The sequence below is a fragment of the Pseudonaja textilis genome, chromosome Z (assembly GCF_049901715.1).
Source record: "Pseudonaja textilis isolate UNSWEBS1 chromosome Z, rPseTex1.2, whole genome shotgun sequence".
Lineage (NCBI taxonomy): Eukaryota > Metazoa > Chordata > Lepidosauria > Squamata > Elapidae > Pseudonaja > Pseudonaja textilis.
Window position 1 is genome coordinate 80007019 of NC_142008.1, and position 17747 is coordinate 80024765.

General features: G+C 35.6%; 1 protein-coding gene across 3 annotated transcripts in view; it reads right to left on the minus strand.

Moving 5' to 3' along the window:
* The window catches only part of TMEM245 (transmembrane protein 245), a 60736-nt gene that overhangs the window by 23027 nt on the left and 19962 nt on the right, over positions 1–17747 (minus strand). For all 3 annotated transcript variants that reach the window (XM_026721722.2, XM_026721721.2, XM_087916014.1), the window contains exons 8-13: positions 15537–15619; positions 9602–9692; positions 8528–8626; positions 6272–6403; positions 3598–3720; positions 1674–1819 (exon numbers count right to left, since the gene is read on the minus strand). In XM_026721722.2, coding sequence (XP_026577507.1) covers positions 1674–1819; positions 3598–3720; positions 6272–6403; positions 8528–8626; positions 9602–9692; positions 15537–15619 — 674 coding nt within the window. The remainder of the gene's footprint in view (positions 1–1673; positions 1820–3597; positions 3721–6271; positions 6404–8527; positions 8627–9601; positions 9693–15536; positions 15620–17747) is intronic.

The following is a 17747-nucleotide window of genomic DNA, read 5'->3' on the forward strand; positions in this document are numbered from 1 at the left end:
TTGATTTATCCTGTAGAGAAGACATCAGTGCTATCCAGTTTTATATCATGGACTTTGAATTACTTAATATACTTCATGAAGCTCATTTGGCCATTGGCCATGGAGGATTTGATAGAACTTTCACCCAAGCATATGAACATTATTTGTCATGATACTGAACCTTTGTGAGCTGTGCCAGGAAAAAAAAAGATTTTTAAAAAGATGTGGTAAAGCCTATAGTTTTGTCAAGTCAATCTCATCCATCTTCAGCCCCATACTGACAGAGAATACAAGTTTATAATAGTGTGCCAAGATTGCCTAACTAAGTGTGTGGTTCTCAACGCTCTGACGTTAAAGAAAGCAGAAGTAACATACAATTTCATCCACATTTTTACATTGCTTGATACACCATTGATTCTACAATCTGGCAACAGCAGGGAATTTGCTAATAATGTGTTGAGCAGCCTAAGGAAGTATTGGTCAACTTTGAAGGTCATCAATGACAAGTCTCGCTACTCACAAAACCAGGATAGTGTCAAAAGAGCTTTTTGGAACATTGAAAATATTCTGTATACTTGGATGCAGGATAAAAAAAGCCTAACCAGTAGAATGAGAACCACATTTCATCCAATTTATGAAAACAGGGCCTTTCATTCTGGGATTAAGAGAACACCATATGGAGCTCTCTTTGGCCACAAAGCTAGTGGAGCTCACAATATCTTCCCTATCTCATGATGTTTTACAAGATAAACACACTAAGGAACAACTAGAAAAAATAATATAAAACATTCAAGCAATGCAAGAAGAAACATATCACCCTATGCAAGAGAGAGCCTACTGCACAAAACATCGATGAGATTATATTCCATGATGGAAGAAACAAAAGTTATGGTGAAGACATGGTTACTGAAGAGGCTTTCATTTCTGCTACCTGTAGTTCTGTTTAAAGGAAACCAGTGGTGCTCATATATGCAGAAACTGTCACCGAGATGTTCATGCCATCTGTCGGTATGCCAATAAAAACAATGGAGATGAGAAAATGTAAGATTATGTGGTTAAGGTTTTTAAGGGTTTCTAAGAAGATTTTTAGGAAGACACTGGACAGTCACTTGTCTGAAATGGTATTGGGTATCCTGCTTGAGCAGGGGGCTGGAATAGAAGACCTTCAAGGTCCCTTCCAGCTGTATTCTGATTAATTGATTGATCTCACTATACTCATGAGAAATAATTTATATATAGGACAAGAAAACATAGTTTAGATATAACATGGCTCCAAGTTGGTAAAGGAGTAACAGTTTCTTCCTATTCATTAAATCTATAGACTGAATATACACAAAGGGGACTGCTTTGGAAGAAAATGAGCATGCTTTTAAATTGGGAATGAATTGGGGCACACTGAAAAAATGGGACTAAAATTAAATATAAAGAATACATTAATGATTACATTCAGCCATTAAATATAGCCTATAATGTCAGTCTAAGTATAAAAAACAACTATTCTAAGAAACAACTTTTTAGAATTTCTTCAGACAAAATTTGAAATGCCCACTATTAGCTCATAGGGGAACAAAAAGTTGTTTTGATGTCTCTGGCTTCAGTCTAGGATTTTTGTACTAATGAAATTTTTTAAGCATTTTTATAAATAGGCAGGAAAAATTGTTGCAAGCCATGCATAATTCCATTAACTACTGTACCTTATGGCTTCCTCCACAGATTCACTGATTATGTTTGAAGATGCATCAGACTGCAACAAAGGGATCAAATTGATCACCCACTTCACTGGCTTATAGTATTCATCACTGGAACTTAAAAGGTAGAATAATGTGGTCAGGAATATCACCTGTAAAAGAGAAGAAAACAGGACTCAAAATTCAGAGTATTGTGAAAGAAAGAAAAATGAAGGAGAAGCAAATCTACTTCCAGCAAATAAATAATTTCTAAAACACATTATCAGAAACTGTTTTCCCCACATTGCCTCTTTCCTTTAGATGGAATCTTGGTCAGAGCTGTTCAGAGAGCACAATGAGATAGAATATTTCTTGGCACCCCATTTCTTTGGACTTTGAAAATACCATCTTTCCAAATGAATAAGTGTTTAACTCTCTATTAAAATCAGAGAAGGATACAGATAATGTGAGCATCATGTTTCTAAATTCATATTTTATTTATTTTATATATTTATATATTTTATATATTTTCAAAAGCTATTTGACATGGACTGTAGTGTACAATGTATATACTACTAAAGCTCTTATGCCTGTTTGTTTACAACCTTCAACTGGGCAAAAAGGTGCACCACAGAACAAGTTTTGAACCAAGATACCTCAACTTACAGAATACATCCAAAATCCAAAATCCATTGCTCCTTTGGGATAAAATTTGACAAAATTGTGTCTGCTACAGCACAACTGTGCCTTCTGACTAATCTTTTCAGAAAGCCACTGGTGTGTGGCATAAAGAAAATGGATTGGGTATATCCACACCCTCTTTTCCATCTCTCTCTGGTTCCTGCACCCAATTGGCTTGATATTTGAAACCTTTTAATGGTGGTAGCCAGTGAGGGAAAGATGAGAAAGGGTGGCTGCTGGTGAGATGGCTACTGGAGAGCACTGGCAGGCGATGGGTAAGCCCACTTCGTCCCTGAAGGGAGGAAGCCCTTGGAGACATGCTGGGATGAAGAATGGGAGTGCAATTTTCCTTACATCAGTGGTTCTCTGTTCACCCTTTTCCCCAGCAAAGTGGCAGGCAGTTCATCCAGTCAGTCAGGGGTAATGATGAGTGATTTCCAAATTTCCTGCCTGCTTCCTACAAGCAAAGTCATTGGGGAAGACATCAGAAAGTCAGAAATCACTCATTCTCCCTCTGTTTTTTTGCCTTCTGTGGTCATTCCTTTGATCCTCTCCTCCCAGAAAAGTGACAAGCATGATTTCCAAGTAACTAAAGAAGCTTGCAAGACATTGGAAGTTGCTCACACTGCCACTGTTTTTTTTTTTTTTGCCACCACGGTTATTCTGTTTCTCTGTTAAGATAAATGAAGTATCTTTAAAAGGATGACCCAATGTGTTACAGGTTGTCTAGTCAAAGACCACAATAAGGATTAGAATGAATGTCTATCTATGTGGAGAAAAAATAGAGCTTCTAGTACAGCAGATGCATAGCATTTTGAGGTAACAATACTTATATTGCAGTGGAGGAATTTACACTACCTCAAATATTTTTCTGCCTGAGATAAATAACATAGTGCACTTTTGCATTCCAAGTACACAAAATGAATGGAATAATAAAGGAATCATATGTGCCAGTCACTCTTTTCCAATCCAATCCATCTCACAAGATTGTTGTGGGGAAAATAGGAGGAAAAAGGTCTATTGGATATGTTTGCTGTCTTGAATTATTTGTAAAAATAATAAAGGCAGAATACAAATAAATAAAGAAATATCTTAAAAGCCTATAATGTATGAAACTACCCTATTTTTCTCATATTTTGCTATTAATGCATAATTTTGCAAAAAAGGTCACAAGAGAATTTGTACTAGATATCCAGGCCAAAGGTGTCCACATATTCTGCTCACTATAAATATCATGTTAAGTCCATACAAATAATGTAGTCATACTTACCAGTGAAAGAACAAAATTAAGAACTGCAGTGCTACTGTGGAAAAGGACTGTTACCAAAGTTGTAACTGTGGTGAAAAGAAGGGTAACATTATGACTCATCACTATCCAAAGGGATTCTAAGATCTATAAAAAGATGCAGAATTAGATGCATTATCATACAGCACAGGATATGGAATAATACATTTAACTTATAAGAAAACATACTTTGATTGACTCTAAGAGGGAAACCATTCTGGATGATCTGTTATTGAAATAGTTTAACTTACTGAGCAGAAAATTGGATTCAGTATCTTAAGCAGTCTTCCATTCATAAGCAGTTATGCATTTGTAACCTAAAGGCAAGACTAGTAAATAGTATATGCATACCTGCATAAATTACAATATGTTTTAAACATATAGGCCTAATCATTATTCATTTAAATTGCAATTTTATCCCTGTATTTATTTTAAAGAAAGACAATGTTTTTTTCTATAGCAATTTATCTTTGACCTCAGGTTCAAGAGTGGGGTCAGCTCGGTTTGCAGAACAGAAGCAGAATACACCATTTAAAATAGGGATTCTCCTGATTCACTACACATGCTCATAATCTAGACATGTAAAGGAAATACAAGGGAAATTCGAAAAATTAGAATACCGTGCAAAAGTTCATTTATTTCAGTAATGCAACTTAAAGATGAAACAAATATATGAGATAGACTCATTACATGCAAAGCAAGATAGTTCAAGCCATGATTGTTATAATTGTGATGATTATGTCTTACAGCTCATGAAAACCCCAAATCCACAACCTCAGAAGATTAGAATATTACATGCAATCAATAAAACAAGGATTGTACAATGAACAATATCGGACCTCTGAAAAGTATAAGCATGCATATGTACTCAGTACTTGGTTTGGGCCCCTTTTGCAGGAATTACTGCCTCAATGCAGTGTGGCATGGAAACTATCAGCCTGTGGCACTGCTGAGGTGTTATGGAAGACCAGGATGCTTCCTTAGCGGCCTTCAGCTCTTCTGCATTGTTCGGTCTCATGTCTCTCATCTTTCTCTTGGCAATGCCCCATAGATTCTCTATGGGGTTCAGGTCAGGCAAGTTTGCTATCCAATCAAGCACAGTAATCCCACAGTCACTGAACCAGGTTTTGGTGCTTTTGGCAGTGTGGGCAGGTGCCAAGTCCCGCTGGAAAATGAAATCAGCATCCCCATAAAGCTCGTCTGCAGAAGGAAGCATGAAGTGCTCCAAAATCTCCTGGTAGATGGCTGCGTTGACCCTGGACTTAATGAAGGACAGTGGACCAACATCAGCAGATGACATGGCTCCCCCCAAATCAACACAGACTGTGGAAACTTCACACTGGACTTCAAGCAGTGTTGTGCTTGAAATCCACACACTGGACTTGCAGTGTGTGCCTCTCCATTCTTTCTCCACTCTTCTTTAGCCCAGATAAGACACTTCTGATGTTTTTTGTTGTTCAGGAGCGGCTTGACAAGAGGAATATGACCTATGAAGCCCATGTCCAGGATCCATCTGTGTATGGTGGCTCTTGATGCACTGACTCCAGCCTCAGTCCACTCCTTGTGAAAGTCCCCAACACTTTTGAATGACCTTTTCCTGACAATCCTCTCCAGGCTGCGGTCATCCCTGCTGCTTGTGCACCTTTTTCCTTCCACACTTTTCCCTTCCACATAACTTTCTATTAATGTGCTTTGATACAGCACTTTGGGAACATCCAACTTCTTTTGCAATCACTTTTTGAGGCTGACAACCTTATGGAAGGTGTCAATGATAGTTTTCTGGACAACAGTCAGGGCAGCAGTCTTTCCCATGATTGTGCTTCCTACTGAACCAGACTGAGAGACCATTTAAAGAAACGCTTTGCAGGTGTTATGGCTTAATTAGCTGATTAGAGTGGGACACTTTGAGCTTAGAATATTGAACCTTTTTCACAATATTCTAATTTTTTGAGATTGTGGATTTGGGGTTTTCATGAGCTGTAAGACATAATCATCTCAATTATGACAAATCACGGTTTCACCTTTTAAGTTGCATTACTGAAATAAATTAACTTTTGCACGATATTCTAATTTTTCAAGTTTCCCCTGTAGTCTACTCTTTTTAACTTTTTAAAAAGTGTTAAGACCTACATATTATAGTAAATATAACTACTATCACCCTTCCCTTTATGCTATTTCCATATTGTTTTTATGCTTTTTCATTTTTGCTGTATCTGACTCAAAGGCACGTACATATGTAATTATATGTGACAGAGAATAGCTTGCATGTAGAAGGAGGTCAATACAGAGATAGTTTAAAAAAGAATAATGATAATGATGGAGCAAATTTAGGGTATTGAAGGCTAGGAATTCACAGGAGTCAGGAAAAACAGCAACTGAAGAAAAATAAGTAGACAGGAAAACATATTATAAGAACAACAAGCAGCACTTCAAAATTTTGATGAAGAGCCAAAAATGAATTTCAGATGCTGATTTTAATGAGGCCAAGAATTTTGCCACCCACGGTTATTCTGTTTCTCTGTTAAGATAAATGAAGTATGTTTAAAAGGACGACCCAATGTGTTACTACAATTCTATGCCTATCTGCTTTTATTTTTGTTAAAATGAATGAAATTACAAATTAGTATTTCCTGTTATATTTATTACAAAAACCATATACCGAAAGAAATGTTTCAATATTCTCATGAATAAAAGAAGCAATATCCTGCCAATCAAGCATGTCACTTGTCCAACTATGCTCACGATTTAAATGCTTTTTGTGACTTTTTTGTTGTCCAGAATGAGTTGTATTCTATAAAACAAAAGCAAAATATTATAAAACATTTCATGTATTGAATTTTACAAGACAAAAGGAACAAAGTACTTTTCAAACAAAAATTGGATTAGCCTAGATTAGAAGATCTCAGTAGAAATTATATCACACTTTATAGCATAATGTCTCAAAGTGATCATTATTGACCCCCGGGTTTGACGAGGAGTCACTGTTATTATGATAATGATGATTTATAGAACTATTAAAATAGTATTCATTAAATTATTTTCATATAATAAATGCCTGGATTCATGAACAATCTAAAAATTCATGAAGAATTTGAGGGGCTGGACTTCCTCCCAAAATGGCTGCTGCACGGTAAGAACTTCTTTTCCTCTTATCAATGATCTGTTAATTTTACTGCCAAAACTGGTTGTTTAGCAGTACTGTTCCCTAAGTTTGAATGGAAGCATTTTGGAATGACCCAAGAAGGCTTCTGGACAATTGTGGACGCAGTTGGGAAGGAGGGTCCTGAAGATTCCAATCCCCTCTGGAAGAAATCAAAGCTAATAGGTGTATATAGGCAATATATATCTTTGTGTCAGTAGTTTCCTTTTCCTAAGCACACATGGACATTAACTTTCACTTTTTGAACTTTTTGTTTCATTTTCTGAAACAAACATTTTCTGCTTTAAAAGTTGATTAGTGGTTGAATGCTGATTTATTTCAACTCCTTGCTGGGGTTGAATTGTTTTTTCTTTTCTTTTTCCCTTTTTTATATATGTTGTTCTTAAAACCTCTGTCCTCAACATATGGAAGCAAGGAAGGCATTGCTGGGGGTGGGGAGTTTTTAGGGTCTCACAACAGGATTTCTATACTTTTTGAACAGGGAAAATATCTATTGAATTTTTCCTTAAACCTGGGATTGAAATATAGAGAAACATAGAAAACATCTCTTTTTTGTTCTTTCGTTCCTGATCAAGTTTCACAGACTAAGAAATGGCTGAACATTGTCTGAAACTAAGAAAGGAGGGTAGGGGACAATGCAGCCCTTAGCTGAATTTCTCTTTAAAAAGCTCAATGAGACAATAACGATCCCGCAAATTATGTTGAGGCATGGAACTTTTTAAAAATACCTTTGTTTAGCCAAATCTGACTGTCTGCCTCATCTCTAAACTGGGTCCATTCCCAAAATTGCACCTGCACCTTCTGCCCACCATTTGAATGCTGCTGGCTGCCCCTGAAGTTGCTGATGCTCCCTGCGCCCTTTGCCAGTGGGCAGTGTTTAATTGTCCTGGGGAAGGAATTTGCTGTGAAGATCTGTGTCGCGGTGCAATGGCCTCAACTATGCAGCTTTGCAGAAGCGGTGGAGTTGTAATGCCAGTGGTATATCACTGGATGAAGAGCTGGGGTGGGTCAGCATGGCTGGAAAAGCCATGGTGAAATGGACATGATTATGTCGTCAGGAGGAATTGTTCTAGACTCATGAATCTGAGAGCAAAACAGAACTGCAGAAATGTCAGCAAAAGGGACAGTGTTTCAAAGTGAAGTCATCTCTATTCAAGACGACCTGTCTGCAAATAACTGCCAGATGATATATGAGGTTTTTTTTGTTGTATCAGGACCACTTTAGATTATTTTAGCAATTGTCCTGATTTGTAGTGACAAGGACAATAGGTCAGAAATTCCAATCTCAAGTTCTTTAGGACCTTACATATAAAAAGTAATTCAGCAACTTGGTCACACATTCTATAGCTTCCAAACCAAGCAAGACACATCCACACAGAATGCATTCAAATACAAATATTTATATAGATTCATGTTTATAGTATGTGATTTTTGTAGTTAGACTATCCCAAGGAAAGAGAAAGAAATAGGTTTATCTAGTCACCAACATCAGTTGTTATAATACAGTATATATTGTCATGTGTATTGGTAAATCAATGTAAAATTGATTAATTGTTAGGCACTCTTCAGATGTCACAGTAGCCCATACTTCCTTAATCCTTTCATTTGAAGTACCCAGGTCCTTAACAGAATCATGCATCTTGAGAGAGATATTTACATAATCATATCAGATGGAATTTATCTTTGTAACTATTAATAAAATATGCTACAATTTATCTTGGATCAATATACTGGCAATATAAAAAAGATACTTACTTTTGCAAACCAAGTATGATATAGTCTGTCCCAAAGCTCCAGAACTTGTTTTTCAATCACAGCAGTATTATTTACTTTTTCTCCTAATATTTTATCAAGCTATAAAATATTAAAAATGTGTCAAAATATTTGAAAAGAAACATATTCATTGACCAATTATTTCATATTTACTAAATATCGATTAATCAAAGAAACTATTTTAGATAGAAAAATGTCCATACTATTTATTCATTCACTTGTTAGGAATATTGCAAATGTTGAAAAAAATAGATTTACAAGTATATATATACATATATAATTTGTAAATCTATTTTTCAACATTTCTAACTTGTGTGTGTATGTGCGCGCGCACACACACACACACACACACACACACACACATATATTTTAAATGACCTTTATTTATTGAGAGTTTTTTTTATATTGTGATTCAGTTTGAAAACATTACATAGCATTTAAATAGTATATTAAATTGTAGCAATAATAACTTAAATAGTTACGACTTTGGTTGGTATAATTAAATCATGACAGTAATCAGAATGTATTTAAAAGGAACAAGAAAAGTAACAGAATTTAGATTATCAAATCCAGAACTGCACTATTTTATTTCAGAACCAACTGGTTGGTGTGTTTTTTTGCCTCAGCTAATACTGCTTAGTAAGGACTAATCTACATTTTCCAAATATGCTTGTACCAGTTTTTATTGGACTTAGTAGGTAAACAAATAACTGTTAAAACCTGATCCTATTATGTTATTAGAGGGGATAGGAGAATTAAAAGCTTATTTAACGTTTACAAATTATAGTTTAATAACTGCAAGTTTATGTTTTTAATCCAGATAATTTGATATATCTATTTTAACATACTTTTTATAGTTTTATTTTGCAGACTGCTATGGAATTCGATGAATAGCACAAAATGTATTTTTATTAATGCTTAGTTAAAGACAAACTATTTGCAAAAAATGTCAATATTAAATATAAATCAAAGGTTATTTTTGCAGTCATGAATCTTTTTGAAAAGAAAGTAAGAAACAGCAAAACATTAATCTCCAAAGAGGAATCTTATCATTACCTTATGCGTTATCCATTCTCGCCCATACTGATAAACATTAGTAGCAGCTGAATTCAAAGCCTTCTGAATGACTTGAGCTTCAGGAAGCCAACTAATTAAGAAATAAAAATGTAAAAAATGCATTATGGTTGCATATATTCTAATTGCATGTATATTCTATAAATAAATTAGGATAGACGACTTGGTACTTTTAATAGGAACAATGAAGTTGTTTAAATGTAGTTTCTCATGCCAAATAGCATACATTCAGATTTTTAAGTTTTTCTGAAAGATCAGCATATTGAACAGTAGCAATTGAAATGCTACTACAAAAAATTCTTGGCCTTGTTATTTGTCTGAAATATATTCATATTTTTCAAACAATGGCAGAATAATGTGAAATACCAAATTTCCATATGGATTTTTCAGGACCAGAGCCTCCCATTGTAAATATAATTTTTACTGAAAACATTTTTAAGAAGATAATGCAAATGTTAAAAAAGAAATAAAGAAAATAACAATAGTAAATACCTAAGAAAATTAGAAAAAGAAATGAAAAAGGATTATAGAAAAGCAGCTTCCCGTCTTTTTAACAGCAATTATAAATAAATTTATATTTTACCCTCTCTCTTTAAGGTTACATAATAATTTCCCTCTTTCTATAAGCTTTTTTTTCTAATCTACAAACTCATAAACCATAAGCACCTTTTTCTCTTTTTTATAATAATTTTATTAAACATTACTTAGGAAAAATAAAAACTAATACAAACTATAAAAATATAAAACTAAAAATATAGAAGTGCAAAAAAAATATATAAAAAAAGAAGAAAAATATTAAAAAGTAACTTCCCCCTTCATAACTTATCACATCTCTTAAAACAGCAATGCTCTCTTCTTTCCATATTTCTTAAAGCCTTGTTATTCGTTCCTAGTCATCAAAAGTCCATTAAGGGCTACCAGAGATAACCTTCATTAAATAAGCCAACTCTATATTTCTTTCCTTTTAAAAACACTGGCTTTTAGTTCCTTCAAACAATGTCCTGGTACTTGATTTTTCTTTCTTTCTTTTTTGATCTCTTCTCTGTGAATTTTCAAATCTTGAACAAATCTCTTTCATAAATTCAATTTTAAAAAAGTTATCTAAATCACTCTTCTAGTTTGATATTTGTATGTCTCTTTTAAGTATTAAAACATTAATTAGTTTCATCTGTATATCCAGTGTATTATTTATAAGACTGAAATTGATGTAAATGTGGATTTAAACTTGACAAGTTACAAGAATAATAATTCTGTAACTTTGTTATGTTTAAATCTACATTTACATCAATTTCAACCTTATTCAGTATGTTCTTCTGTAACATTATTTTTGTTTGTCACTTGCTAAGTAGCGTTTAACTCTTTGTGACCCCATGGACCATAGCACATCAAGACCCTGTCTGTCACTCTCTTCCAGAGTCTGCTCAAACCCATGGCCACTGTGTCAATGACACTATCTAACCATCTCATTAGCTGTCATCCTCTTTTCCTTTTGCCTTCTATCTTTCCCAACATCAGGGTCTTTTCCAATCAGTCCTTTTTTCTCATTTGGTGGTCAAAGTATTTGAGTTTCAGCTTCACTATTATGCTTCCAAAGAAAAATCAAAGTTAATTTCTTTTAGGATTGACTGATTTAATCTCCTTGCAATCCAAGAGACTTTCAAGAGTCTTCTCCAACACACAGTTTGAAAGCATCGATTCTTCGGTTTCAGTCTTCCTTATGATCCAGTTCTCACAACCATACATTACTACTGGGAAAGCCATAGATTTGATTACATGGATCTTTGTTGGCAAGGTGATGTATCTGCCTTTTAATATGCTGTCTAGGTTTGCCATAGCTTTCCCTGCAAAGAAAAGTCTTTTAATTTCATGACTACAGTCAGCGCCTGCAGTGATCTTGGAGCCCAAGAAAATAATATCTGTCACTGCTTCCATTTCTTCCCCTCCTGCCAGGAAGTGGTGGGACCTAGTTTTTTAATGTTGAGTTTCAAGCCAACTTTTGCACTCTCCTCTTTCACCCTCATCAAAAGGCTTTTTAGTTTCTCTTTACTTACTGCATTAAAATGGAATCATCTTTTCTTTAATTTAAAATTTTTATTTTATTTTTACAAACATGACATCTTTCCTTTAAACAGTGTGTCATCTGGGTACAAATATCTTGTGCAATGAACATTTATGATTGATACGACTCCCTTACCATAAAAACAATAATTATATTCTTATTTTTAACTACTATACATGATATATTTTATCATTATAACCATCCCCTTCTTAACTCCTTCCCCTCTATATTCACATATGTTCTATCTATATATATTCTATGTTCATATATTTAATTTCTTCCATTCTTTTTTCAACCACTGATAAAATAATTCCTAAATCTTACAATATTCAGTGTGCTCTTTTTCTTTAATTGCAGTGTTAATGTATTCATTTCTGCACATTCTAATATTTTCTTGATCACATTCTCTTTTATGGGAATCTTTTCACTTTTCCTGTTTTGAGCAAATACTATTCTAGCTACAATTAAGAATAATTACATATATCTTTTGTTTGCTATAACTTTCAGATATCATCCCTAACAAAAATATTTCAGATTTTAAGTCTATATGTTGCTTTATCATCTTTTTCAATCATGTATGTACTTTTGTCCAATATCTCTTGGCTTCTACACATGACCACCACATGTGATATGTTCCAGTTGTCTGATGGCATTTCCAACACTTAGCTGATTTATCTTTGAACATCTTTGCCAGTCTTGCCAATGCAAGATGCCATCTGTAAAACATCTTATATAAGTTTTCTTTATATGCTGTTGACATGGTTAATTTTTATTTTCATTTTAACTGAAGAAGTTACTTGGATGACTATTCGAAGTTGCAATGGGACTCAATAAAGTGCTTACAACAATTCCTCACAATTAGGACTTTTTATTTTAAAATCCTTTGAAAAAAATCTTTAAAAACATTTTAAAAAATCTAAATATCTTTAAAGAACCCTAAAAATTATCTTTTCAAAAAATATCTAAAAAATATATTTTAAAGAAATGTTTAAAAAATTTAAAAAATTAAAATAACTTTAAAAGAAAAAAATATCCTTCTTTCTTTCTCTCATTCCTCCATCCCAGCTGCCTGTCCAAACCTGGAGTCTTGAAATTCACCCGCTTGTTGTGGAACCCCCGTCCCACTGTCCTCCATTTGCTGCCCAGTTTATCTTTTTGAGACTAAAGTGTATCGTGCAAATGCCAAAGGAGTCTCCTTTGTTGGGTAGCATATATCATATGAATGCAAAGCAAATACCCCCTAGGGTTAGCTTTCTTTGATGCTGCAATGGAATTTCAATGGAGATAATTAAAATCCACTGAAACCCATTTCTTGCTGAAGAGTGTGCAGCCCCCCTTAATTCCCCACAATGTTTTCTCTCGCCCCTATACCTCACACAACCTCCACACCGGGCAAGAACTCTGAGAAATTTTTCAACAAGGCAAAAAAAGTCTTTCCTTCCATTCCATCTGCAACCCACTTCAAATGCTGGAGAGGGAATTCAAGCATTTCAGGAAGCTAAGCAAGTGGGATTGCATCCAATGGGAACGCAATGGTCCACTCCTGTTGTGTGGATTGGCTTCAGGGACACACAGTTAATTGTCCCATCCAACAAATTGGCCAGGTACAAGTGTCCCTTGGCAAATTGCCAGTGATGGGGCAAGATGAACACCTTCAGTGGGCTGGCTGTAGTAAGGAAGTCAGAGTGGCCAAAGCCATATGTTATGGCCAATTATCCTAGACCCTGCTGGCTTTGCTGGAATTTTCTCTTTTGCAAAAAGATGTGGATTCTGGAAGAGAAAATGCAATTTCCTTTTCTGCTTTGACAATTTCTTCATCCAAGAACCCAATGGCTGGTTAGCTTGTAGTTGAAAAATGTTTTATTATCTGTCTTCAATTTTAGCAATATACTCAAAAAAATTTTTTGACTCTCTCTTTAAAATTCACTCTTTCTTTGAATTTTTTTTCAACTAATCTACTTTCTAAATAATACTTTTATGTCCTTAATAGCTTCCTTTACAATGCTAATAAACCATGTAGGCCTGTTTTTAGACTATGAAGTCATTTGCATAATTTCAGGAATACATTCTATCTGACCCTTTACTGTTATGTTGATAAGCAACAGCCAAACAGTATGGAGGGAGCATATCCTTACGACCATCACTTTAAATTTCCTTTTCACCAATCCTTTCATAGATTATTGTGTCTCTAAATGTTGAATTTTACCTTATTATGGTCACTATTCTCATTCAAGTCGACTACATGCATTTCTCTTAATAAGTCCTGAATACTCCCTTGTTAGATCAATCATAAATTGCTCCAGTGCAATGTAATTTATAGTGTTTAAGAATTTTAGTTCTCTGTCATGGAAGATTTTAGAGTAGACAATATTCATTTTTAAATACTTAGAAAACAATGTAAAGTCACCAATGATTTGTATTTCCAGGATAATTTTTCTCAATTTTAGATTGGTTAACTTTGTAATTGACTCTGGAAATAATATAAATGCTTTGATTTCAGTAAAACATTTCAAATAGCACCTTATAATATTCTAATTAAGAAACTAATTAAGCATGGGATAGTTATGTTTAAGTAGAGACAGAATATTTTGAAAGACACCTCTTGGCTGAGAGCATCTCATTTATTTTAGCTATTACCTTTGTTAAACAATGTTTGCTCACATGCATCCTGAGTAGTTTAAATAGTTCCAGGAAAAGATTGATTCATTATAAGGCTATAGCATAAAGGTGATATATGTTTGAGAACAATCAGAAAAGATTTAGAAAGTGCAAATATCATAATGCTTAAATAAATCAAAAAGTACAACTCCACTTAGATTTAGAGTATTTTCTATTAGTTCATTTCTATTGTAGCCCTTATATCTGGAGATTAAAATGCTTTATTATATAACAATTCAAATTCCACAAAAATTAAACCACAAGTACAAAAGTACAAAAATAACGAACTCCTAAAGTAATTTATATTCCGTAAATTCTATGTAGCTGTCCTGTATGCACCTCAAAATTGATACTGCAGAGGTGTCAAAGTACAGGAAAGGAGAGTCAAAATGATAAAAAGACTGAAACAATGTGGTTGTGAGAAAAGATAGAACTTTTCAGTTCAGAAAATGAAATATAACAATATATAGCAAAACAGATTTAATGAGAAAAAACTGGCTTGATCATGTCTGGGTGGATCAAATGCCAAAATCTGTTGGCATTTTCTGAACAAAACATCTGATTTAAGGAAGAGCAAACAGGTACTGTGTTCATGTGTAAGATATGCTGCAAATCACCCTGCTATATGGTGCAAAAAAGTGGATAAAATGCTGGAAAATGGTTTCTTCCAGTGAAGTATTATATTGATTTGACTTCTAGGTATATAAATACAAAAATGCAATTGTAAAAAAATTAGCTTGAAAGTGCCTGTTGGCATATCACTGACTACTATGAAAGCAGAATTCTTTATCAGTTAGAATTATTATCTGACCTGAAATAATCTTTCTGTTTTGGGATTCAAGGAAGAATTTAAATAATTTAATTTATAGAAAATTATCCCTGTATAATTAGGAATTCTAAGCACATGAATTTTGAACTTGATATAACAAAGTGGTAAGATAGTAATTTGATATTGAGGCAGTATCAAAAGTTTCCAGAATGATTTGGGGATTGTGGTGAGTTTTTACATGTATTTCTCAATCTAGCAACATTCTTCTCATTAAAGCCAATATCTTATTAGTTTCAGATGCTTCCAAAATTCAACAATAAGCCAAAAATAAATTACAGGCTCTTTCTCACATTTTCCATACCCAAGCACAATCATAATCAATATCAAAATGAAGAGAATAATCATATCCTATCAGTTATGGCATTACTTACTTGGCCCATTCTGGGTGATTGGCTACAGTTTCATTAATCAATCTGCTTGTTACTTCAATCATATGTACGCTTTCCTGATGAACCTAATGCAATACAGAGGGAAGAAAAAAAACGAATGTATCACACCATTAAATATATATCTTACATTATTCTGTGATTAAGATTGATAGTTTGGTGTAACTCTTATTCTGGATTAGATTCTGATTTCTTTTTCAAAGGCAGTCCCATATCAAATGAATTACAGCAATCCAACATGGAGATGAATAAAGCACTGGGCGGGGGGAACAGGTCACAAGCAGTCCTTGGCTTCTACCTTCAAGGTCTGGCAACTAGATCCACAGTGGACATTGATGTCAATTGCCATTGATGTTTCTGATTGCCAAGTTGCTTTGGAGCAAAGCTGCTCCTTACCCATGATCTTACTTTGGAGGAGGGAGGCACGGCGGACCCCTCTTAAAAATGTATCCACCAGCCAAGAGCCCAGGAAATGGAAAAGAGGTTGCTGCTATAATCTTTTTTTTTGTTGTTGTAAATTTTATTTGAGTTTTCACAAAGAGAAAAAAAAACCCAATAAAACATCTTTTTTGAAAGCAGCATAATCCCGGGTTACATTTCTTCGTACAGACAGAAATTCAGGTTCATGCTCATTTTTATATTCTATTCCAGGGGTCTCCAACCACCGGGCCGCGGACCAGTACTGGTCCGTGGATCATTTGGTACCGGGCCGCAAAGAAAATAAAAATAAAATTAAAATGCGGCTTTCTTCGTCTTCAGTGAATGCTGCTGGGATCAGGGATCGAGGACACAAATAAAAGGGGAGGGAGGAAGCAACCAAAGCCTGTCCTGCTCTCCGGCTCAGCGGCTTCGGTTTCCTCCTGCCTCGTTCCTCTCTCAGTCACTCTCTCACTCCTCCACCAGCCCAGGAAAAAACTGCTTCAAAGAAGCCGGCAGGGTGGCTTTTCCTGTCGGCGCAGCTCCTCCGAAGTGCCCGTTGACCCCCACCCCGCCACCCGCGGTTCAATCCAGTGCTCCATTCTGCCTGCCTGCCTGCCTGCCTTCGTTTCTGGTTGTTTCAGAGTAGCTTTGGCTGAGAATAATAATTATTCGCCTTTTTACTCAGCGAAGCTGCTCCGAAACAACCAGAAACAAAGGCAGGCAGGCAGGCAGAACGGAGCACTGGACTGAACTGCTGCGGGCGGCGGGTGGGGGGTGAACGGGCGCTTTGAGGAGCTGTGCCACAGGAAAAGCCACCCTGCTGGCTTCTTTGAAGCAGTTTCTTCCTGGGCTGGTGGAGGAGCGAGAGAGCGACTGAGAGAGGAACGAGGCAGACACCTGAGGGATAAGGCTGAGGGAGGGAGGGAGACACCTGAGGGATGAGGCTGAGGGAGGGAGGGAGGGAGACACCTGAGGGATGAGGCTGAGGGAGGCAGGGAGACACCTGAGGGATGAGGCTGAGGGAGGGAGGGAGGGAGACACCTGAGGGATGAGGCTGAGGGAGGCAGGGCTGAGAGGCAGGCTTCTCAGCCATCCTGCAGGGACTTGTCCTGAGCCGCGGAGACAGCCGCGGGCCGCCGCCGCCCAGCGCTCAGTTTTGAAGGTGCTCCTCAGCCCGGCGCAGTTCCTGAATCTGCAGCTGAAACCCTCCGTTTTAAATGTCCCAATAGAAGAGAATATCTGTCGCTCAGGGTTGCAATGAGGAGGCATTGGCGCTCCTGAACTTGGTGGTTTGCTGGCAGACGTTTTATTACCCGACTAGGTAACAACATCAGATGTTATCTAGTCAGGTAATGAAACGCCTGCAAGCAAACCACCAAACTCGGACTCCTCCCCCTCCCCCCTTGAAAAAGTGTTTCTGTGTGAAACTGGTCCCTGGTACAAAAAAGGTTGGGGACCACTGTTCTATTCCATATCTTATTACTATTTTACATTTTCTGCATAGCTTCTCGCCTCTTTTAATTTTCTCAATTTTATTTTAATTATCTCATCTCAATTCAAATCATTGTATTTATATTTTTTGTCAGTCCTGTTTCAATTATCTATTATCTTTTCTCATTAAACAAAATTTCTCCTGTAGTTACTGATTGGAGTATGACGCCTTTATATCTTTTCCCTAAAGTTGTAACATTCAATATTATACATAACTTCCATTCGGATTCTACTTGGTACATTCTTAAAATACACACTGTATTCTTAAAAAAAGAAAAAAATTAT